The sequence below is a fragment of the Oncorhynchus mykiss genome, chromosome 16 (assembly GCF_057628025.1).
Source record: "Oncorhynchus mykiss isolate SJ-2025 chromosome 16, ASM5762802v1, whole genome shotgun sequence".
NCBI classification, from domain to species: Eukaryota; Metazoa; Chordata; class Actinopteri; order Salmoniformes; family Salmonidae; genus Oncorhynchus; species Oncorhynchus mykiss.
In genome coordinates this window covers 58,115,680-58,140,240 of record NC_143037.1, presented here as the reverse complement: position 1 = coordinate 58,140,240, position 24,561 = coordinate 58,115,680, and the positions used below count along the sequence as shown (strand labels likewise).

The window sequence follows — 24,561 nt, the reverse complement described above, 5'->3', positions numbered from 1 at the left end:
CCTGTGTTTAAACCTCCAGCACCCCACAGACCCTCCTTCAACTGTCTCTCCTGTGTTTATACCTCCAGCACCCCACAGACCCTCCTTCAACTTTGAGTGTCTGCGGAGACATAGCAGTCAGGATGATGACATCCCCTTGACCCCTTCCATTCCCCATCGAACAGCTCTACCCCTGCATCTGATGCAGCAACAGGTGGGTACCACTGAACCAAACTGATGGCTACCATATGCACTGAAAGACTTACTCTCACACAATTAGCTTACAAAATATTGACACAACTCACTGCACATACACACAAACATGTGTGAGTCTTAATTTAGGCAATGAATTAAAGGTATGTCTATGTGGTTTGACCTCCATGACCCCTCCTCTTCTCCTGTTCCCTAGGTGATGGCAGTGGCTGGCCTGGACTCCAGCAGAGTCCAGCGTCTCTCTCCATCACGCTCTCTACGTTCCTGGGCCACGCCCCCCACCTCCCCCATTAGCAGGGACCACTCCCCATACTACACCCCCCTCATCCAGGTACGTGTGTGTGTGTGCATTTCTGAATGTAAATGTGTTGATACATTTTGTGTGTGTGCGTTTGTGTGTATCCAGGTGGACTGGCGTGGTCCCGGCAGTGTGAGCAGCACCCCTGGCTCTGTGAGAAGAAGCTCCTGGTACACTGACGCCCCGGAAGCCCCTTTGAGCCTCACCTACTCCCCCTCTCAACTCCAGATCCCCCCAGAGTACCGCAGGCAGTACCACCAGAAGATAGGCAGTGCCAACAGCCTAGTAGAGGCCGTGAGTAGCCCTGACACACACACACACACACACAACGCACGCACACACACTATGAATGATTTAATGATTTCCCCCTTTTTCCTGTTTCAGGTGTTGATTTCAGAAGGACTGGGGAAATACGCCAAGGACCCCAAATTTGTGGCGGCGACAAAGCATGAGATCGCGGACGCCTGCGAGATGACCATCGATGAGATGGAGAGTGCCGCCAGCAACCTGCTGAATGGCAGTATGGGTAATGGAGCGGGGGCAACCGGGGCCACGGACAAAGTGACGGCCACAAGCCTCAGGGACCGTAATCTCCATGACTACAGTGATGAGGAGCCGGACACGAGTGTGAAATGTGAAGAAGATCTGACTGATGAGATGATATGCATCAGCACCCTATAGCAGTCAGTCACATAGGCTGACATGGCACGCTATAGCATTCAGTCACATAGGCTGACATGGCACCCTATAGCATTCAGTCACATAGGCTGACATGGCACCCTATAGCATTCAGTCACATAGGCTGAAATGGCACCCTATAGCATTCAGTTACATAGGCTGACATGGCACCCTATAGCATTCAGTCACATAGGCTGCATTTGACATGGCACCCTATACCATATGAAGTGCACTATATAGGGAGAGATGTGCCTTTTGGAGTGCCTTTCTTTCTGTGGAATTAATAGGTAGATGGAAACACTGCCAGCTGGAGAGAACTGTAGGGATGGAGGGACATGCTAAGGCTCCAACTATAGAGGAGTGGAGGGATACGCTAAGGATCCAACTACAGAGGAGTGGAGGGATGGAGGGACACGCTAAGGATCCAACTACAGAGGAGTGGAGGGATGGAGGGACACGCTAAGGCTCCAACTACAGAGGAGTGGAGGGATGGAGGGACACGCTAAGGATGCAACTACAGTGGAGTGGAGGGATGGAGGGACACGCTAAGTATCCAACTACAGTGGAGTGGAGGGATGGAGGAACACGCTAAGAATCCAACTACAGAATGGAGAGATGGAGGGACACGCTAAGGATCCAACTACAGAGGAGTGGAGGGATGGAGGGACACGCTAAGGATCCAACTACAGAGGAGTGGAGGGATGGAGGGACACGCTAAGGATCCAACTACAGTGGAGTGGAGGGATGGAGGAACACGATAAGAATCCAACTACAGAATGGAGAGATGGAGGGACACGCTAAGGATCCAAATACAGAGGAGTGGAGGGATGGAGGGACACGCTAAGGATCCAACTACAGAGGAGTGGAGGGATGGGGGGACACGCTAAGGATCCAACTACAGAGGAGTGGAGGGATGGAGGGACACGCTAAGGATCCAACTACAGAGGAGTGGAGGGATGGAGGGACACGCTAAGGATCCAACTACAGAGGAGTGGAGGGATGGGGGGACACGCTAAGGATACAACTACAGTGGAGTGGAGGGATGGAGGGACACGCTAAGGATCCAACTACAGAGGAGTGGAGGGATGGAGGGACACGCTAAGGATCCAACTACAGAGGAGTGGAGGGATGGAGGGACATGCTAAGGATCCAACTACAGAGGAGTTTCACCCAACTTTCTTTCTCTCTGTCTGGCAACACCCAGTGAACCGAGAGATATAGGTAGGGGTTGTCCCTTAGGGGATGCAGTAATGCTAGGTTTGCAGTGCACTCAGGATGAGTAGGATTAGTGTCACCGCCTCAATGACTTCATACAGAAATCACATATCAGTGACATCACGTTCCAATCCTCAGGCATATCCCCCCTGCCTCCCATTTGCCTTACCCTCTGCACAGAGATACTGAGAATAGTGAGTCATAGGTGTAGACCACTTTTTACAGACCACTTTTTGAAACTGTGAACAACCAACACAAGAAAACAGTGTACTCAAATATCACACACTCATTCCTGCCCAACCAATCAATCTTCAGGGATGACAGGGTTCCGATCGATAGACACATGTACAGGTACAGACACTAGAAGCCATGTTGTTTTAGTGAAAGGAAAAAGCTATTAAGTTGTAGATATTTTTTAAACCCTGTAAGAAAAATAAACTATAGAAAAGAGATGCTTTATATTTGGTTAATTATGAATCGTTACAGGTACAGCAATATCGTCCCCATGCCTATGTTTTATTTGTGAATTAATATGAAATTATATTTTATAATCTTGTCGCCTTTTTTTCCGCTAGAATGCATTATGTTTAAGCATAGCAGTTTAAGGAGGATAATATTGATGTAGAATGACTGATGTCAAAAAGAGCTGCTTTCACTGAAGTGTACGTACAGTATGGCTGTACAGAAGGAGGGTTTACCATTTACCATTTACCAGCTTAGCTCACTGCCAACAGAAATAAATAGTTTCAGGTTACATTGAGGACAACTGTTTTTCATTGTGTATTGTACAGCACTGGAGCAGTTTAACTGTTTACTGTGTTACTGTGCTTCTTCTTCAACTGGTTACTGTCATGGAAATGGGTTCATTTCCTGTCAACCTTTACAGTATGTGCAATGAAAGGGCTCCTTAAAAAAAAACACCAAAAGGGAAAATCTATGCTTTGAAGACACATAGCTGTGGCCAATAAGGCTGTATGACTAATATGCATTTTCCAAACGCGTAAAGTCAAGTTCAATATAACTGCATGTCATGTCAGGGATCTTTGTGAAATGGCGTCACGAAATGTAAATTCCTTAACAATGGAATATAGTGTAGTAGTGAATAAACTACTAGGTTTTCCTCAGCATAACTACCATCTTTCTCTCAGCACCAAACAATGCTCTCAGTTCAACACATGAATGATGGCATGGTGATGGCATGGTGATGGCATAGTGATGGCATAGTGATGGCATGGTGATGGCATGGTGATGGCATGGTGATGGCATGGTGATGGCATAGTGATGGCATGGTGATGGCATGGTGATGGCATGGTGATGGCATGGTGATGGCATAGTGATGGCATGGTGATGGCATAGTGATGGCATGGTGATGGCATAGTGATGGCATGGTGATGGCATGGTGATGGCATGGTGATGGCATAGTGATGGCATGGTGATGGCATGGTGATGGCATGGTGATGGCATGGTGATGGCATGGTGATGGCATGGTGATTGCATGGTGATGGCATAGTGATGGCATGGTGATGGCATACTGATGGCATGGTGATGGCATGGTGATGGCATAGTGATGGCATGGTGATGGCATAGTGATGGCATGGTGATGGCATAGTGATGGCCACTTAGTGGGGTTTTGTCTAGAAGGGATAATACAGCTTTGGTACTTTTCATATAGCAGGTTAGGAGAAATAGGTTAAGGTTAGGAAAAGCGTTAAGGTTAGCTAAAAATAATTTAAAAAATAACTTTTGACGTCAATTTGACAAAAGTTGTATCCCATCTAGAAATGACCACTCAGTGAGTGTTTCGAGAGTGGGGTTCAAATCCTGACATAATGGTATGCATGCATGCCTTCCAGGACTGGTAATGATAACTATTGCACCAGAGGTTATATCACTAGCTCAAATTGTCTTTGAGATGGTGAGACTATACTTTTCCTGGGGCTATGTACAGTTGAACTCGGAAGTTTATATACACTTAGGTTGGAGTCATTAAAACTCATTTTTCAACCACTCCACAAATTTCTTGTTAACAAACTATAGTTTTGGCAAGTCGGTTATGCATGACACAAGTCATTTTTCCAAAAATTGTTTATAATTGTTTACAAACTTAATTCACTGTATCACAATTGCAGTGGGTCAGAAGTTTACAAACACTAAGTTGACTGTGCCTTTAAACAGCTTGAAAAATTCCAGAAAATGATGTCATGGCTTTAGAAGCTTCTGATAGGCTAATTGACATAATTTGAGTCAATTGGAGGTGTACTTGTGGATGTATTTCAAGGCCTACCTTCAAACTCATTGCCTCTTTGCTTGACATCGTGGGAAAATCAAAAGAAATCAGCCAAGACCTCCGAAAAATAATTGTAGACCTCCACAATTCTGGTTCATTCTTGGGAGCAATTTCCAAATGCCTGAAGGTACCACGTTCATCTGTACAAACAATAGTACACAAGTATAAACACCATGGGACCAAGCAGCTGTCATACCGCTCAGGAAGGAGACACGTTCTGTCTCCTAGAGATTAACATGCTTTGGTGCGAAAAGTGCAAATCAATCCCAGAACAACAGCAAAGGACTTTGTGAAGATGCAGGTACAAAAGTATCTATATCCACAGTAAAATGAGTCCTATATCGACATAACCTGAAAGGCCGCTCAGCAAGGAAGAAGCCACTGCTCCAAAACCACCATAAAAAAGCCAGACTACGGTTTGCAACTGCACACGGGGACAAAGATCGTAATTTTTGGAGAAATGTCCTCTGGTCTGATGAAACAAAAATAGAACTGTTTGGCCATAATGACCATTGTTATGTTTGGAGGGAAAAGGAGGAGGTTTGCAAGCCGAAGATCACTATCCCAACCGTGAAGCACAGGGGTGGCAGCATCATGTTGTGGGGGTGCTTTGCTACAGGAGGGACTGGTGCACTTCACAATATAGATCAAATGAAGAAGGAAAAGTATGTGGATATATTGAAGCAACATCTCAAGACATCAGTCAGGAAGTTAAAGCTTGGTCGCAAATGGGTCTTCCATATGGACAATGACACCAAGCATACTTCCAAAGTTGTGGCAAAATTGTTTAAGGACAACAAAGTCAAGGTATTGGAGTGGCCATCATAAAGCCCTGATCTCAATCCTATAGAAAATATGTGGGCAGAACTGAATAAGTGTGTGCGAGCAAGGAGGTCTACAAACCTGACTCAGTTAAACCAGCTCTGTTAGGAGGAATGGGCCAAAATTCACCCAATTTATTTGTGTGAAGCTTGTGGAAGGCTACCCGAAATGTTTGACCCAAGTTAAACAATTTAAAGGCAATGCTACCAAATACTAATTGAGTGTATGTAAACTTCTGACCCACTGGGAATGTGATGAAAGAAATAAATAAATATCTCTACTATTATTCTGGCATTTCACATTCTTAAAATAAAGTGCCGATCCTAACTGACCTAAGACAGGGACATTTTACTCTGATTAAATGTCAGGAATTGTGAAAAACTGAGTTTAAATGTATTTGGCTAAGGTGTATGTAAACTTCCGACTTCAACTGTATGTGATTACAGAGACCTTTGAGTCAGAGATCTGCCAAGTGATATGTGAAGGTAACTCCCACTAATTGAATCATCTTTATTTATACTGTTTGCAAGTGATAAAAACAAAAACTACTTTGAGAAACATAAGGTTTGATATGCAGCGTGTGCAACTCACAGCTTAATTGTTTGTACTGCTTCTGTTGTGTAAGAAACTGTGCAGAATGTGAAGGTTAAAGTGATTCACTGTACTTGAAGAATCCTGCTTTCTACCCGCTAACATTACAGATGATTCCACTTTGTAGCAGATTAGTTTTACCTTCAGATTTTATACTGTTGAAACCCCTTTTTTTTTGTACAGTTCCTTTATTCTTTTGAACATTTGCCTGGAATGCTGATGATTTTGTAACGATCACAACTGAATAAACTCTCTCCAAGTCACTCAATGGCTCCAGATGACAGTATCTGTGTTATATGTACTCGGCGGCAGGAATTTGCCAAACAAAACAGATGGACTCTACATATGATTAAAACAATTACCATCACAGCTGTTGGTGAGTGTGTAAAACGCAGGATGCAAAGTGATAATGTAATATTCTTAATTTAAAACGTAGTCAGAAGCACTAACATGGTGGTTAATAATGCTGTACACGTGACTGTGAACGTGTAGAAACTAGAGGGTACGTTTGTGTGGGATCATTATGTCTTATCTAGGCTCAGCTGCACAGCTACAGGGAATTTCTTTAGAAATGTCATAAATGTGACTGGAACATTGCCCATTGCGACGGTTGGCTAGCTGGCAGCTGTTGATTAAGTACCAACATTTCCATAGAAATCAAGGAGCTATAGATCCCGAGGAATTGAGATAGGCAAACAATGTGTTACCCCGATTCAAAACAATGGATTGGATTAGGAACAAAGACAGATAGAAAAGATTCAGTAAAATGTAAGTGCTGGTGATATGCAGTACCAGTCAAAAGTTTGGACACACCTACTCATTCAAGGGTTTTTCTTTATTTTTACTATTTTTACCCTAAAACACTTCTGCGAGCAGGCCTTTCTAATCGACCTGGCCCGGGTATCCTGGAAGGATATTGACCTCATCCCGTCAGGAGAGGATGCCTGGTCTTTCTTTAAAAGTGCCTTCCACACCATCTTAAATAAGCATGCCCCTTTCAAAAAATGTAGAACCAGGAATAGATATAGCCCTTGGTTCTGTCCAGACCTAACTGCCCTTGACCAGCACAAAAACATCCTGTGGCGTTCTGCATTAGCATCGAATAGCCCCCGTGATATGCAGCTTTTCAGGGAAGTTAGGAACCAATATACACAGGCACAGGCAGTAAGGAAAGCTAAGGCTAGCTTTTTCAAACAGAAATTTGCATCCTGTAGTACTAACTCAAAAAAGTTCTGGGACACTGTAAAGTCCATGGAGAATAAGAGCACCTCCTCCCAGCTGCCCACTGCACTGAGGCTAGGAAACATTGTCACCACCGATAAATCCACAATAATTGAGAATTTCAATAATAATTTTTCTGCGGCTGGCCATGCTTTCCACCTAGCTACCCCTACCCCGGTCAACAGCCCTGCACTCCCCACAACAACTCGCCCAACCCTCTCCCATTTCTCATTCACCCAAATCCAGATAGCTGATGTTCTGAAAGAGCTGCAAAATGTGGACCCCTACAAATCAGCCGGGCTAGACAATCTAGACCCTCTCTTTCTAAAATGATCTGCCGAAATTGTTGCAACCTCTATCACTCACTCGTCTGAGATTCCCAAAGATTGGAAAGCTGCCGCAATCATCCCCCTCTACAAGGGGGAGACACTCTAGACCCAAACTGCTACAGACCTATCTATCCTACCCTGCCTCTCTAAGGTCTTCGAAAGCCAAGTTAACAAACAGATTACTGACCATTTACAATCCCACCGTACCTTCTCCGATATGGTTTCCGGTCATGGGTGCACCTCAGCCACTCTCAAGGTCCTAAATGATATCATAACCGCCATCGATAAGAGACATTACTGTGCAGCCGTATTCATCGACCTGGCCAAGGCTTTTGACTCTGTCAATCACCACATTCTTATTGGCAGCCTCAACGGCCTTGGTTTCTCAAATGATTGCCTCGCCTGGTTATCCAACTACTTCTATGATAGAGTTCAGTGTGTTAAATTCTCTGATCCACCTCTACGCAGACGACACCATTCTGTATACTTCTGACCCTTCTTTCGACACCGTGTTAACTAACTACAACTCTCCTTCCGTGGCCTCCAACTGCTCTTAAAGGCAAGTAAAACTAAATGCATGCTCTTCAACCGATCACTGCCCGCACCTGCCCACCCGTCCAGCATCACTACTCTGGACGGTTCTGACTTAGAATACGTGGACAACTACAAATACCTAGGTGTCTGGTTAGACTGTAAACTCTCCTTCCAGACTCACATTAAGCATCTCCAATCCAAAATTAAATCTAGAATCGGTTTCCTATTTCGCAACAAAGCATCCTTCCCTCATGCTGCCAAACATACCCTCGTAAAACTGACCATCCTACCGATCCTCGACTTCTGCAGTCATTTATAAAATAGCCTCCAACACTCTACTCAACAAATTGGATGCAGTCTATCACAGTGCCATCCGTTTTGTCACCAAAGCCCCATATACTACCCACCGCTGTGACCTGTACGCTCTTGTTGGCTGGCCCTCGCTTCATACTTGTCGCCAAACCCACTGGCTCCAGGTCATCTACAAGTCTCTGCTAGGTAAAGCCCCACCTTATCTCAGCTCACTGGTCACCATAGCAGCACCCACTCGTAGCACGTGCTCCAGCAGGTATATTTCACTGGTTACCCCCAAAGCCAATTCCTCCTTTGGCCGCCTTTCCTTTCCTACCAATGACTGGAACGAACTGCAAAAATCACTGAAGCTGGAGACTCATATCTCCCTCACTACCTTTAAGCACCAGCTGTCTGAGCAGCTCACAGATCACTGCACCTGTACATAGCCCATCTGTAAACAGCCCATCCAACTACCTCATCCCCATACTGTATTTATTTATCTTGCTCCTTTGCACCCCAGTCTCTACTTGCACATTCATCTTCTGCACATCTACCATTTCAATGTTTAATTGCTATATTGTAATTTACTTCGCCACCATGGCCTATTTATTGCCTAGACTTTTTGTTTTCTTTTTTTCTACTGTATTATTGACTGTATGTTGTGTTTATTCCATGTGTAACTCTGTGTTGTTGTATTTGTCGAAATGCTATGCTTTATCTTGGCCAGGTCGCTGTTGTAAATGATAACTTGTTCTCAGCTAGCCTCCCTGGTTAAATAAAGGTGAAATAAAAAATCTCTGCTTGAAGCGTCACTACAGCCACCCAGGTTCAAATCCAGGCTGTATCACAACCGGCCGTTGGAAGTCCCCATAGTGTGGAGCACAATTGGCCCACCGTCATCCGGTTTGGGCCGGTGTATGCCGTCATTGTAAATAAAAATGTGTTCTTAACTCAACTTGAACACTATATTTAATTATTAGTTTTGTGTGTCCTTGAGCTTTGCTACAGATGCTTTAATTTATTTGACTGGCTCACCTTTGTCGGCAGGTTTTATTTGTGAGCTTTTTTTATAGCTTGCCCTTTATATTCCTTTTCTACTGAATAGTAAACTAGTGTTTGGGTTAAACTCGTAGCCCTTTACACTCCAGCCCGTATACGGTTGCGAATAGCAGATTTTGCCACTGATAAGCACCTAAATTTGAACGCAGTGGCTGTACAGTAAAATGCTATACATGACATCAGAGCGTAGGGTCTCTGCTTTACAGCGCTGTATGGGATGGGATTCAACTGACAGTAGTTCTAAATGTGAGGACCAACCGCCAAAGGAAGCCTTATGTTTGTCATATTGTGAAGAAAATGTGCTGCAGAACATGCACCTGAATGCACTAATGACTATGTTCTCTGCGCTCCAAAAGTACAGTACAATCTGTTTTTCTGAAGTGCCTTGTGAAACTCTAACACTGTAAGATTGTATTTCAAACTTAGCTATAGATGTTGGCAATAGAATATGCTTTCAAATGATGCCTGTCTGACCCAGATTGCGATTTGTAATGGACCGTTTGGGGGTTTTGTAAACAGCAACAGTAATTGTGTGATGGTGGGGGCGGAGGGCTGTGTCCAAACAAAACAACTACAAGTGCGGGTGCTTCATTTCCTCAGCAGCACAGCTACAAGCTCAAACAAGCACCTAATAGTTGAAGGCTCTTTCCTTAAGTCCTCAAAGTGCATTAAAATGACATACGAACTGTGCACAATTTGGAGAGGTGTGTTGTCACTTGGAGACACCAGTTAGACCTCTCAGTCAAACACTTGTCCTTGTTTGGTCTGTGCACCTACACCAAATGTTCCATTAATATTCTTATTATGACACTGAATGTATCCAGAGTATTTTCAGATATCGTTGTCAACACATGCTGTGAAAAGTACAGAAAATATAAAATGCACATAAAATCAATGTTGGGTTCAGTCTTGTGTTAGGTGAACTGTTGTGTCCTCACCTTTGGTCTAATAATTTACTGACAATCTCCAAACTGTTCCCTTTCAATTGTTACCATGGTTATGCACGTCATCACATCATTCAAGTGCAAGTTAGCTTTTTTTTTTGCTTTTTTTCAAGTAAAAGTGAATGTCACACAGTAAAATACTACTTGAGTAAAAGTCTAATAAAAGTATTTGGTTTTAAATATACTTATCAAAAGTAAATGTAATTGCAAAAATATACTTAAGTATCAAAAGTCAAATTAAAAGTGTAAATAATTTCAAATTGCTCATATTAAGCAAACCAGGTGGCATAATTTTCATGTTTTTTATTTATTTATGGTTAGCCAGGGGCACACTCCAACACTCAGACATAATTTACAAACAAAGCATGTGTGTTTCATGGATCCGAGGGAGTAGGGTTGACCAGGGATGTTCTGTTGTGTGAATTGGACCATTTTCCAGTCCTGCTCAGTATTCAAAATTGAACGAGTACTTTTGGGTGTCAGGGAAAATGTATGGAGTAAAAAGTACCTTATTTTCTTTAGGAATGTAGTGAAAAAATATAAATAGTAAAGTAAAGTAAAAAATTCCCAAACAACTACTTGAAAGTATTTTTTACTTAAGTACTTTACACCACTGGTCGTTGTCTTGTTGGAAGGTGAACCTTCACCCCAGTCTGAGGTCCTGAGTGCTCTGGAGCAGGTTTTGGAGCACGCTGGGCCAATTGTGCACCACCCTATGGGACTCCCAATCATGGCCAGTTGTGAAACAGCCTGGAATCAAACCAGGGTCTGCAGTGACGCATCTAGCACTGAGATGCAGTGCCTTAGACCGCTGCGCCACTTGGGAGCCCAGGTTCCTTCCAGACATGACACTTGGCATTCAGGCCAAAGAATTCAAGTTTGGTTTCATCAGACCATAGAATCTTGTTTCTCATGGTCTGAAAGTCCTTTAGGTGCCTTTTGGCAAACTATTATGTGCCTTTTACTGAGGGGTGGCTTCCATCTGGCCACTCTACCATAAAGGCCTGATTGGTGGAGTGCTGCAGAGATGATTGTTCTTCTTGAAGTTTCTCCCATCTACACAGAGGAACTCTGGAGCTCTGTCAGAGTGACCATTGGGTTCTTGGTCACCTCCCTGACCAAGGCCCTTCTCCTCCGATTGATCATTTTGGACGGGTGGCCAGCTGTAGAAAGAGTCTTGGTGGTTCCAAACGTCTTCAATATATTAATGATGGAGGCCACTGTGTTCTTGGCAACCTTCAATGCTACAGAAATGTTTTGGTACCCTTCCCCAAATCTGTGCCTCGACACAATCCTGTCTCGGAGCTCTACGGACAATTCCTTCGACCTCATGGCTTGGTTTTTGCTCTGACATCCACTATCAACTGTGGGAATTTTTTTATGCAGATGTTTGAATATCCACATGAAAATCTGTCCCCAATTGGATGGAAACCTAGCTATTGATGTATTTAATCATACTTTTATTTCAGCGGGTTATCTTTTTGAAAGAGCGTCTAATGACCGATGTCCACCAGATGCATATGTGTTTTGTTTTGCCGGATGTCTAGTCCGCATTTTCTGTACTTGACACACGTGCTTAGCTTTTCAACTAGCTAAAAGCTAGCTATTGGAGTCTGTGTGTACCTTCCTTTGTACCACAGCACGTTAAAGCAACTCACAAGTTGGAAATATTGAACACATGCAGTACACAGAACACACTGCAGCCTAGTGTGGCACCCCCAACGTAGCATTGCGGACATCTCCATTGACAATAAATGACTTTTGACGGAACGCAAAGAGTTTAATGCATCTGGTAGACATGAGGCATAACCCTACTATCTTTAAGAGTGGGCTAAACACTGATTCTGGAATTTTGGAGATTGACTCTGAAAATGTTAGTCAAGTTTTTGCATTTCGGCAATTCACCAAAAAATGTCATTGATGTCTTACTTGCTATAGATACCAAGATATCTACAGGGGCTGACCAATTGTAACCGGGTACGCTTGTCTTCGATACCTGGAGGTGGTCTTGTGAAGAGCCGTCCGGGCTCTCTTCCAGGTACAATGACAGCAACGGACAAACATCTGGGCCGAGGGTATGCTGACCTCTTCCTCTTGCTCTGGGAAGAGCGGGGGCTGATAACCCAGGGAAAACTCAAAGGGCAAGAGACCCGTGGCAGAGCAAGGAAGGGTGTTGCGGGAAATATTCGACCCACGCTAGTTGCTGGCTCCAGGTGGTGGGGTTGGCGGAGACCAGGCATCGAAGAGTCATGTCCAGGTCTTGGTTGGCTTGCTCCGACTGGCCATTGGACTGGGGGTGGCTGGCCAACGACCCAATATGTGTGCAGAACGCCTTTCAGAATCGGGACGGGAATTGAGGACCCCGGTTGGAGACCATGTCCACTGGGAGTCCATGGATCCAGAAGACATGCTGCACCATGAGCTGGGCTGTCTCTTTTGCAGAGGGTAGCTTGAGGAGAAGAATGAAGTGGGTGGTTTTGGAAAACCGGTCCACTTCTGTCAGGATGGCGGTGTTGCCATCAGACGGGGGGAGACCCATGACAAAGTCCAGGGATATGTGAGACCAAGGACAGTGAGGAACAGGCAGAGGTTGAAGGAGACTAGCCAGAGCTTGCTGGGGAGTCTTGTTCTGCGCACAGATCATGCATGCGGCGACGAACGTGGAGACATCGGGAACGATGGTAGGCCACCAAAAGCGTTGACGGGAGCCCAGGTGGCAGGCCAGCTTAGAGGAGTGGGCCCACTCCAGCACCGAGGAGCGGATAGCGTCAGGAACAAACATCCGGTTATTTGGCTCGTCCTATACTTCCCCCGATACTCTGTGCAGGAACATGTCGGAACAGCGCTTCCGGGTTCCAGGAACTCTTAGCTGCCAACGTGCAGAAATCCACCGCATAATCTGTCACACTGCGGGAGTGTGATTTCTTCACCTCCGCCAGGAGGTAAGCGGGGTTCCCAGGAAATTGGGGTGGCCAGGGAGGCGGCGTTCCTAACAGCCGAGTTACTGAGGGGCTGGGAAGTTATCGTCATGGTAGGCTGCCAAACAGACAACCTGTGGAATTGCTCCAGCAATGTGTTCAACGCTCTGTCATGGCATTCGGCCAAGGTCTGGAACCCTTCCATAAGACCACGAAGCAAGACCTCGTGCCTTCCAATGGTGGCTCTTTGGGAGGAGATGGCGTTGCGGAACTGGTCCGAGTCTGCTGGGTCAGTCAGGAGAAGACACAGATGCAGATAGTGTCGAAGTAACAAACTTTTATTACTAGAACAGAGGGCAGGCAAAACGACAGTTCAAGGGCAGGCAGAGGTCATAAAATCCATATCAGAGTCAATCAATCAATCAAATGTATTTATAAAGCCCTTTTTACATCCGCTGATGTCACAAAGTGCTGTACAGAAACCCAGCCTAAAACACCAAACAGCAAGCAATGCAGATGTAGAAGCACGGGAGCCCATAAGGTATAGAACGGCAGGCAGTCTCGGTTCAGGGCAGGCAGAAGTCAATACTCCAGGGTGGTGTGATAAGGTACATAATGGCAGGCAGGCTCAGGGCAGACAGAATGGTTAAAACCGGGAAAACTAGTAAACAGGAACTAGAAAAAGACAGGAGCAAGGGGAAAAACTCTGGTAGTCTTGACGAACAAAACAAACTGGTAATAAACAAACAGAGAACACAGGTATAAATACACTGGGGATAATAGGGAATATGGGCAACACCTGGAGGGGGGTGGAGACAAGCACAAAGACAGGTAAAACAGATCAGGGTGTGACAGTAATAAGCAACTTTGCTCTTTTTTTTATCTGTGCATGGTATTTTGACATAAATCAATCTGGATTTAGGCCAGGGCAAAGCATTATCACAGCAACAACACTAGTTGTTAATTATGTTGTCAATGATTTAGATGCTAAAATGAATTGTGCTGCTTTGTTTGTGCATCTGTCAAAAGTGTTTGATACTGTTGATCATGCTATTTTATTGAACAAGTTGTCCTCAATTGGCCTAGGTTCTGACACCTGCTCATGGTTTCATGGTTATTTTAGTGACAGAACTCAGGCCATTGTGATTGAAGGGGTTAAGTACGAATTTCTTGAAGTACATAAAGGTGTTCCGCAGGGGTTAATACTAGGACCTGCTCTTTTCACTATTCATATAAATGCTATTGGTTAATCTGTTAACATTTTTTACAGTATGTACACAATTTCCCCTGGATGTGACAAGGCTACAGTCCGATTTTGCAGCTGTGCAGGAAGCTCTTAGTGATTTATAACTTGTGCGTAATACGGGCAAAACGAAATACATGTTATTTTCAAGTTCTCGTAAGATTGTCTCACATGGATTACATCTTCACTCATCGGATGGTTCTATAATCGAACGAATCCCTGCATACAAATGCCTTGGTATTTGGATTGACAATGATTTAACATTTAAAAAACATACGAATGAGCTTGTTAAGTAGCTAAGATTTAAAGCAGCCTTTTTTTTTTTACATAAACAGATTGCCTCTTTCTAATTAGCATGTAGATCACATCATTACAGTATTTTGTTTACAAAGCCCTGCTCCACAAGCTTCCAATTTACCTAACTCCACTGTTAAAATTACGAGGGTTGGTTAACTCTGGAAACCAGAGTTACTTGCACCCAATGTTTGAAATAATCTCTAAAAGATGCTTTGGTATCCCTAGGGCAATTCAGACAGAGGACAGGATTTTTATAATGAAGAATGTGTTTGTTTTAATTGACAGTGTTTTGTATCTAAATGTGTATTTCATGTGTATATGTTGTGTATATTTTGTATTTAGTTTATTTAACCTTTATTTAACTAGGCAAGTTTATACTTGTCTATTGATGTGTTTGTTTTCGTATTGTGCAGGACTCATTTGCAAGAGACTAGCCTCAATATGACTTCTCTGTTTAAATTAAGGTAAATAAATATATCAGCCTATCATACATTTCTAGTCAAGGAGAATCATGTAGCCTATATGGACTATACTGGGAGGCGGCTATAAGGGGAGTCAACCGTCAACGCTTTCATTCTCGAGTTTCAGTTTCAACATATCAAACAATTTCAACTTTTTTTAAAAGTGAGAAATGTTTGCGACATCATCTATATTTTCTGTTATATTTAATTTTGTACTTTTAAATTCGCCTGTCTATGAAAACACAGATAATGTGTCTGTTATGATTTTTTAAAATGCAGGCATTAACACGATGTAAAACTGGAGTGGGGTCACAGCAGGCAATGCAGAAAATGGCATAGGTCTTCGAACTGTGGTTCAAATTTCGAAACAATCAACTTCGATCCGATTATGTGGTTTTAAATAGAAATGACATCTTAAAAAACGGGTTTGCTTATCGCTATTCTTGATCGCATTGACCGATCTTTGAATTCTGTCACACACTGCAGAGACGAGGATGGCTTGCCACCCGGCGCTGGATTTAGTTTGCAGTGCGCGCCGGGAACAGCAGAGTGGGAGGAGTCCTACAATGATCTGTCCCACCATGACACCCTACAATCCAGCGCGCGGGGTGCCACGCGCACGTAGCCTATCCAACCTATATAACCAAGGGGTTCACAGAGTGATCGTCAGTAGGCGGACGGATTTGGTGTTCTCAATAGTTTATTATATAACCCTTTCACGGGATATTTAGCCATTTTGCAACTACAGATGAATATGTTATCATTGTTTTCAGTCATGAGGACCTTGCTGTTGATTATACTCTCTAAATTACTTACTGCTCAGCCGTCACCCACAATTGTAAGTTTTTATTTATCCTATAAAAATTGTTTAGTTGGGAGATGAATCCTTTTAATTGTTCATTATGTTATCCACAGAGTGTTACATGTGAGGAATCAGAAGATGGTGAGTTAGCCCAGGGATGGTTCACTCAGATTACAATATTATTTATTTGTGTTCTTACCTTGAATTATGGTGACAAGGATAGACTGTAATCCACAAGCTGTCAAATCAGTCTACTAATCCATAGACTGCTTTCAGGGTGAGGAAATAATATTTTAATGACCTGTGCAAAGGTATGCTCAATGCAATCTTCCTTAAGAGGGTTTACCTTATTCCTATTAAAGCAGTGGTTAGCAAGTCTGTGTTTTGTAGACCTGCTGCTGTTCGCTACATTGGTGTCAGGAGTGGGATGCTGTCATTTATTGATGGGGTATTTTTTCCCTAAGTGACACCACCGGAATGGATGGAGATTCCTCAGGCCTGTCCTTCTTTTCTGGTCGCACTCAAAGTTGCTGTTCTGCCGGAAGACTTTGGGGCTATTCGGCTGAACATAAGTTGGGCCATCAACATCGACAGTAGGGGAAGCCTTATCGGAATTAATTGCATGTTAATAGAAATATATTTGAAAAAATAACAGTGATGCATATAATACCAACACTTCATATATTTTGCAGAAAGCATTTACTATCTCACAGGAACTTGGATCGATATAGATAGTGATACATACCGCTGTCGGTATGAACCACCTTTCGAAGAAGTTGACCTCAGGGGTCTCGAACAGGTGGGCCTACTGTAGCCTATTCCTTTACAACAAACTTCAAATCCCAATCAGTGGCTATATTGCTGATAATTGCCATAGTTAAAAAAGGTATATTTGCTAATGTCTAACTCTTTTTGTATTATTCAGGTAAGGCTCATTGAGATAATGTCTTTTTCATACAGCTGTGGTTCTATTACCTTGCACCTGCAAAACCAGGTGATCTGATCATCACTGCTTACAATCTTCCGACTCCGGCAGATGGCGACTATTCCACGTTTACGACATGTTATGTACCGTATGGTAAGTACGTTTTTTTTAATGAATTGATATGTTTTTATAGGGATATTAGTTAAATAAAAAAGAAGAAGAATACTAATAATTAGCATATCTTACTGAAATGTATACTCTAGTATATAAGACTATACCTACAGTGGCGTAGCACAGATTTGTTGGGCCCCGCAAGGTCAGAGCAAGGCCCCCCAACCCTTGGGGCAGAGAGAGTTGTATAGCTACACATTTTGACATTAGGCTTAGAGAAAATGTTGCTGTTTTAGAGAACAGTCGTACCTTATTTTTCACAAATATTTATCTTAATATAAAAAATAATATATATTTTTTGATAGACCAAAGTATCAACTTTACCATGTAAAGGAACAACTTTTTTGGTTTTGTTTTATAGCCCTATTCAATGCTCGTTTTTATCAATATTTAGCATATAAAATAACATTTATAAAGCAAACATTACCCCTTAGGCCCAGCAAATACTTCAATTGTTTCAGATTATTTTGCAAAACAGTGATGCAAATATTTGTTCAGAATATTGACAAAACAAATCGATCATAAGGCGGCTAACATCAGTGACAGATATTACAAACCACTGACGGAGTTGACAACAGATACACAAAACACATATTTTAGCCTCTAAAAATAAATGTTCAGTACAAATATTTGGAAAATTTTGAAAATTATTCATTTGAAAATCCCCAATAAAAACATAACATTCTATCAGATCTGTCAGCACTCTTACGGAGTTGACGTTAGACACAAATCTGATGGAGTTAATGTTTAACGGAGTTGACAAAATTGGCATTTTTCTTCTTCATTCAAGTGGTATACATGGTAGCAATTGTGTTTTTCCTCATTTGCTATATGACTCTAAAATCTAATATAGCATATTCTATCTTAATTTATCAGGCTGGTTTTGACAATTGTCTGTTCCTTCCTGCATGTTTCCGTACATCTAAGTTCCTGTAGATTGTGAAAACAGGATGTCACATACTGCAGTCGCACGGCTCTTATCTGTATGCCCAGACTTATGACTAAGTCACACAAGACAAGTCTGTACCAGCAAAATACTAACATATAATATCTAAGTAAAAACAACATAGTAGGTCTAATTAAACAGTATAGTATGTAATGAATATTACATTTCCACCACAGTGCTAATGGTCGTTGTCCTGTTGGAAGGTGAACCTTCACCCTAGTCTGATGCCCAGACTGCTCTGGAGCAGGTAATCATCAAGGATATCTCTGTACTTTGCTTCGTTCATCTTTCCCTCGATCCTGACTTGTCTCCCACTCCCTGCTGCTGAAAAAATCCCCACATCATGATGCTGCCACCACCATGCTTCACCATAGGGATGGTGCCAGGTTTCCTCCAGACGTGAACTTTGGCATTCAGGCCAAAGAGTTCAATCTTGGTTTCATCAGACCAGAAAATCTTGTTTGTCATGGTCTGAGATTTCTTTAGGTGCCTTTTGGCAAACTCAAAGTGGGATGTCACGTCCCTTTTACTAAGGAGTGGTTTCCGTCTGGCAACTCGACCATAAAGGCCTTATTGGAGTAGTGCTGCAGAGATGGTCGTCCTTCTGGAAGGTTCTCTCATTTCCACAGAGGAACTCTGGAGCTCTGTCAGAGTGACCATTGGGTTCTTGGTCACCTCCCTGACCAAGGCCCTTCTCCCCCGATTGCTCAGTTTGCCCGGGCGGCCAACTCCAGGAAGAGTCTTGGTGGTTCCAAACTTCTTCCATTTAAGAATGGACAATCTTGTCTCGGAGCTATACGGACAATTCCTTCAACCTCATGGCTTGGTTTTTGCTCTGAGATGCACTGTCAACTGTGGGACCCTATATAGACAGGTGCCTTTCCAAATCATGTTCAGTCAATTGAATTTACCACAGGTGGTCTCCAATCAAGTTGTAGAAACATTTCAAGGATGATTGATGGAAACAGGATGCACCTGAGCTCAATTTCGAGTGTCATAGCAAAGTGTCTGAATACTTATTTAAGGTATTTCTGTTTTTTATTTATAATATATTTGCAAAAATAAATAAACCTGTTTTCACTTTGTCATTATGGGGTATTGATGAGGGGGAAAAAATATGAATACATTTTAGAATAAGGCTGTCACGTAACAAAATGTGGAAAAATGGAAGGGGTCTGAATACTTTCCAAATGCACTGTATAAGAAAAATAAATACATCATTTTTATAATGGAATTACTCGTATACCTTTTATGTGGAAATGGCCTATTCACTTCAATACATTTTTCAGCAGGCACCAGGTTACCTTCAGACGAGTCCTGTGAAACTTGAGGGAGTCATGGAGCAAAACAGAGAATCCCAACGTGTTCATGAGTCTAATCTTTCTGTAGAGAGGTCATATTAGTGTGTAGCAGAAACGGTTCGGACACTACAGACTTTTTCGTGAAAACATCGATTTTCGGGATGTCTGATAAACACTGCTGTAGCTCTGCCACCTTCCACCGTTGTCACTAGTTAACACAGCCACAAAGTAATTTTGTCTATGTCATAAAAAGTCATGAAGACTAAAATTAGCTTTTTTGGTATTTTTGGTTAGGGTTAGGCATAAGGTTAGCAGTCTGGTTAAGGTTAGGGTTAAGGTCAGGGTTAGGCTTAAAATCAGATTTTAAGTAGATCAATTGTAAAAAATAAAAATAAATTTAAAAAAGGCAGGGTTTAGCCATAATTATGATTTTGTGGCTGTGGTAACTAGTGACGACGGATGCAGTGGATTGAAAACAAACAAAAATAAACAGAGTGGAGCATGCAGGGGCCTCAAGCGGAGATGATTGTTTTTCATGCCCAGCTCATGAGGCCCCTTGATGATGTGAAGCCTGAGGCAATTGTCTCTCCTGCCTATTTGCCTCTTCTGCCAGTGTGTTCATGGCTTATGATGTGTGCATATGCTACATATCCAACCTCACTGAGCTCGAGCTGTTTTGCAAGGAGGAATGGGAAAAAATTTCAGTCTCTCGATGTGCAAAACTGATAGAGACATACCCCAAGCGACTTACAGCTGTAATCGCAGCAAAAGGTGGCGCTACAAAGTATTAACTTAAGGGGGCTGAATAATTTTGCACGCCCAATTTTTCAGTTTTTGATTTGTTAAAAAAGTTTGAAATATCCAATAAATGTCGTTCCACTTCATGATTGTGTCCCACTTGTTGTTGATTCTTCACAAAAAAATACAGTTTTATATCTTTATGTTTGAAGCCTGAAATGTGTCAAAAGGTCGCAAAGTTCAAGGGGGCCGAATACTTTCGCAAGGCACTGTATCTACAGGTCAACCTCAGGGGGAACCCCAATCACCCCCCCCCCCCCTAAAAAAAAATGGGGGGAGATTGGGTGTCCCCATTGCAGGGGCTGCGGCTGTGTGTGCCACGACAGTGTATACCTGAGATCATGGTGCTGAGATGTTTTTCTTTATAGCTAGCACCTCATGTTCAATCATTTCTATATTTGTTTATTAAAGTGGCTGGGCTTTGTTTAACCATTTCCATTATATTTTATGCCAGCGACATCAAATGACGACACAGGTGAGCAATCTGATTCATTTGACACATGTGATTTGAAGTGCAGGGATTCCTATGTATTTGATAGGTGGTATTTGTTTATTTTTCTTTTAAGCTGAGTTGGCTTGGCCTACTTCAAACCCCACTGTGATGCCCATATCTGGTAAGATCTTTAAGTCTTTTGAGTGTCTGAACATCTGTGATCTATTTGACATGCTGGTGCCTCCCACCACTCTGTGATGGCAACAATATTCCTGGTTGGACAAGCTTTGAATGTCATTCTGAATGTCCTCCCTGCCACACAGTCAGGTTCCTCACAGGCCTGCCTTGGAAGCTTTTCCTTGCTAGGTTTCTGCAACACTTTGTGACAAAGGTTATTAGCAAAATGGCTATGTCTATACAAACACAATTTCTATGATTTATCATAATGTATTTGACATGAACTCTGTTCCCTTTTAATATACCTCTCCAAGTAGATAAATAGGGAGATTCTGTCCATGAGATTGATTAGCATTTTGTGTTTTATTAGGATACACATTAGCTGCTGTTAAAGCAGTAGCCACTCTTCCTGGGGTCCACACAAAACTTAAAACATGACATAATACAGAACATTAATAGTCAAGAACAGCTCAAGGACAGAAAAAAGTAAATGTAAAATTCTCTGATGTGAACATAGCAGTGTCTCATGAATCATGTAGAGTTATTGAAGCTCCCTCCTGGCTCAGCTCCCCTGACGTGAACATACAGTAGCTACATATCATATGGCATATAGAGCCCCACTGAAAATCCTTTGCTCTCGCTAAATTTGCTCTCGTAAAATGTAGTCTTATTACAGTTACCACCCGTAATGGGTCTCCTGGGGTAAAATTCAGTCTTATTACAGTTGCCACCCGTAATGGGTCTCCTGGGGTAAAATGTAGTCTTATTACAGTTACCACCCGTAATGGGTCTCCTGGGGTAAAATTTTGTCTTATTACAGTTTCCACCCGTAATGGGTCTCCTGGGGTACAATGTGGGGTTATTACAGTTACCACCCGTAATGGGTGTCCTGGAGTAAAATGTAGGGTTATTACAGCTACCACCCATAATGGGTGTCCTGGAGTAAAATGTAGGGTTATTAGTTACCACCCGTAATGGGTGTCCTGGAGTAAAATGTAGGGTTATTACAGTTACCACCCATAATGGGTCTCCTGGGATAAAATGTAGTCTTATTACAGTAACCACCCGAAATGGGTATCCTGGGGTAAAATGCAGTGTTATTACAGTAACCACCCATAATAGGTCTCCTGGGGTAAAATGTAATCTTCTGGAGTTTTTTGCATTACAGTTACCACCCGTAATGATGATGAGGGGAAACCAGCAAGCCTTCCAATAGTCTATCTTGGATGCTTAGCTGGACTCGTGGTACTGGTGGCTTGCTCTCTCACTCTGTGTAAGCTAAACAGGATCTCTTTAAATTCAGGAATCAACATTGAACAAACTCTTTGTTTTGAAGTAACTATCTCCTCTCTCATTTATTTTCCAGATCAACTGTATAGAAGGCACTCAAATTCCCACTTCACTGAGCTGCCGAAGGCAACTGAGGTCACTGTGTCGGTGCTGGTAGTGTACCCTGCAGAAAACCCTGTCTTCCAGAGAGCTGTGCTAGCTTTTGCTGAGTTCCTCCAGTGGCATGGTGACTGCCAGGTGGCTATCGACATGTGGCAGCACGGCAGGCTGGCAGAGCAGGGCCCGATGCGCTGGCTAGCAGATCAAGCCAAATCCGTAGCCAGGGTGATGGTTGTAAGCCCACAGCCCAAACACTGCCACACTGGCCCAGGGGAACACACAGTACCAGCTGCGGCTCATGACCTGTTTCCTCTGGTGCTCAACATGGTGGCAAGCTACGCTCAGTGCCCCAATGAGCTGGCCAAGTTCTGGTTGGTGCACCTAGGCAAGGCCCCGGAGAGGAGCGGCCTACCTGTGGAATTGACATCCTGTAGGGAATTTAGTCTGAACAGGGACTTGGAGAAACTGTGTAGACACTTGCATCAGCAGGGCTCCAAAAGACCAGGGTTAATGTTCAGATCAGGGTTGGCCTATGGGGAGAAGGCGACAGGGAAGCTGAAAGAGGCTGTGCAGCAGTTAGAGGCATGGCAATGCTCTCAGCCAGGAGGTGCAGGGGAGGCAGCTCCTTTGACCAAATTGATGGCTAGACTGTAAGAACCTGATGATGCTGGTGTGATGACAAATCCAGAGCTTAAATAGTAATGTGAAAATAATCTAAGTAAAAACTCTCTTTTGACCACTTGTAGAACGGTGGGACTGCAAAAATTAGGGCATGCTAACTTTTCTCACTTAGCTTTAAGATTGCTTTTTAAATAGTTGAATATGTTATTTTTCATCAAATGTTTCTGTTTTGGAAATGAAACAAATATTCTATGGTGTTGACATTTTTTATATACTTATTGAATGTTTTGTTTATGTAAATAAATACTTGAATCTAATTATTGACTAACTTTAATGAGTATACAATATTACACTTTATTTTCCTTTATAAAGCTCTGTAGTACCACATTTTGTATAAGATGTGCATTTTCACATACTGAATTAAATGGAAAATCTTACTCAAAAACAACATATGGATTTCAGATGCTTATAAATTTGTGTCTAATTGTTTACTACAGAATTACTTTTCCCCTGATTTCTACTGAATAAAAATATAAATGCAACATGCAACAATTTCAAAGATTTTACTAAGTTACAGGTCATATGAGGAAATCAGTCAATTGATATAAATGTTTTTGTCACGTCTTCTCCCGCTCCCCCTCTCTGGCGCTCGAGGTCGCCAGGCTGCTTATCACACCTGTCACCATTGTTACGCCCATCAGCGCTTCATCGGACTCACCTGGACTCCATCACGTTATTAATTACCTCCCTTATATCTGTCACTGCCTCAGTTTCTTTCCAAGACAGCATTAATGTTGATATGTGTCCCTTGTCCAGACGCTGTTCGTGTTTTGTTTCATGTCTGTTTATTCATTAAATATTCAATCCCTGTACTTGCTTTACGTCTCCCAGCGTCTGGCCTTACAGAATTCTGACTCCACAATTTGAAGCATCAGGGAGTTTTTTGTTTTTGTTGGTGATGCCGGGTCCGGGTGCTGCTGCCGAAGCAACCGGGGATGCCTCAGCTGGCTCGAGAGGCTCCCATGCCTCAGCTGGTTCGAGAGGTTCACAAGCCTGGGTTGGCTCGGCAGGCTCCCACGCCATGCCTCAGCCGACTCGTCAGGCTCCCGCGGCTCAGCCGGCTCGTCATGCTCCCGAGGCTCTGTCGGCTCGTCCTGCTCCCGAGGCTCTGTCGGCTCGTCCTGCTCCCGAGGCTCAGCCGGCTCGTCCTGCTCCCGAGGCTCAGCCGGCTCGTCATGCTCCCGAGGCTCAGCCGGCTCGTCATGCTCCCGAGGCTCAGCCGGCTCGTCATGCTCCCGAGGCTCAGCCGGCTCGTCATGCTCCCGCGGCTCAGCCGGCTCGTCATGCTCCCGCGCCTCAGCCGGCTCGTCATGCTCCCGCGCCTCAGCCGGCTCGTCATGCTCCCGCGCCTCAGCCGGCTCGTCATGCTCCCGCCCTTCAGCCGGCTCGTCAGGCTCCCGCGCCTCAGCCGGCTCGTCAGGCTCCCGCGCCTCAGCCGGCTCGTCAGGCTCTCCCAGGTGGGACGCCAGGTGGCGCCCCTGGGAGAGAGGGGTACTGTCACTCGAGGTCGCCAGGCTCGTCAGGCTCTCCCAGGTGGGACGCCAGGTGGCGCCCC

General features: G+C 43.5%; 2 protein-coding genes and 1 long non-coding RNA gene across 6 annotated transcripts in view; all 3 read left to right on the top strand.

The window, feature by feature from the left end:
* The window catches only part of LOC110491111 (voltage-dependent L-type calcium channel subunit alpha-1D-like), a 119,584-nt gene extending 117,382 nt beyond the window's left edge, over nt 1–2,202 (top strand). The window contains exons 50-53 of the mRNA XM_090203492.1: nt 69–193; nt 389–523; nt 599–784; nt 875–2,202. Of these exons, the coding sequence (XP_090059618.1) occupies nt 69–193; nt 389–523; nt 599–784; nt 875–1,171 (743 nt within the window). The 3' untranslated portion in view covers nt 1,172–2,202. The remainder of the gene's footprint in view (nt 1–68; nt 194–388; nt 524–598; nt 785–874) is intronic.
* Nucleotides 2,203–15,643: 13,441 nt separating this feature from the next.
* On the top strand, nt 15,644–23,263 carry il17rb (interleukin 17 receptor B). 4 transcript variants are annotated; one of them, XM_021566552.3, is made up of 9 exons: nt 15,644–16,221; nt 16,299–16,326; nt 16,650–16,778; nt 16,878–16,984; nt 17,146–17,263; nt 20,781–20,801; nt 20,893–20,940; nt 22,105–22,209; nt 22,303–23,263. In XM_021566552.3, the coding sequence occupies exons 1-9, from the start codon at nt 16,132–16,134 to the stop codon at nt 22,977–22,979; spliced, it is 1,323 nt and encodes a 440-aa protein (XP_021422227.3). In that variant the 5' UTR covers nt 15,644–16,131; the 3' UTR covers nt 22,980–23,263. The 4 variants fall into 4 exon arrangements, with proteins under 4 accessions (XP_021422227.3, XP_090059616.1, XP_021422230.3 ...); XM_090203490.1 differs by lacking the exon at nt 20,781–20,801 and having other exon boundaries at nt 15,949–16,221; XM_021566555.3 differs by lacking the exon at nt 16,299–16,326 and having other exon boundaries at nt 15,983–16,221.
* LOC149976938 (uncharacterized) lies at nt 18,404–20,412 on the top strand. The gene is made up of 2 exons (XR_016487401.1): nt 18,404–19,252; nt 19,517–20,412. It is a non-coding gene; the product is annotated as an uncharacterized LOC149976938 (long non-coding RNA).
* Nucleotides 23,264–24,561: the final 1,298 nt, after the last annotated feature.

Bases quoted from the DNA above. Each gene is read 5' to 3' on its own strand.
- il17rb (XM_021566552.3), top strand. From the start codon at position 16,132: ATGAATATGTTATCATTGTTTTCAGTCATGAGGACCTTGCTGTTGATT. The intron at 16,779-16,877 runs GTAGGGGAAGCC...TATATTTTGCAG, and splicing joins TTGGGCCATCAACATCGACA to AAAGCATTTACTATCTCACA. The intron at 22,210-22,302 runs GTAAGCTAAACA...TTTATTTTCCAG, and splicing joins GGCTTGCTCTCTCACTCTGT to ATCAACTGTATAGAAGGCAC.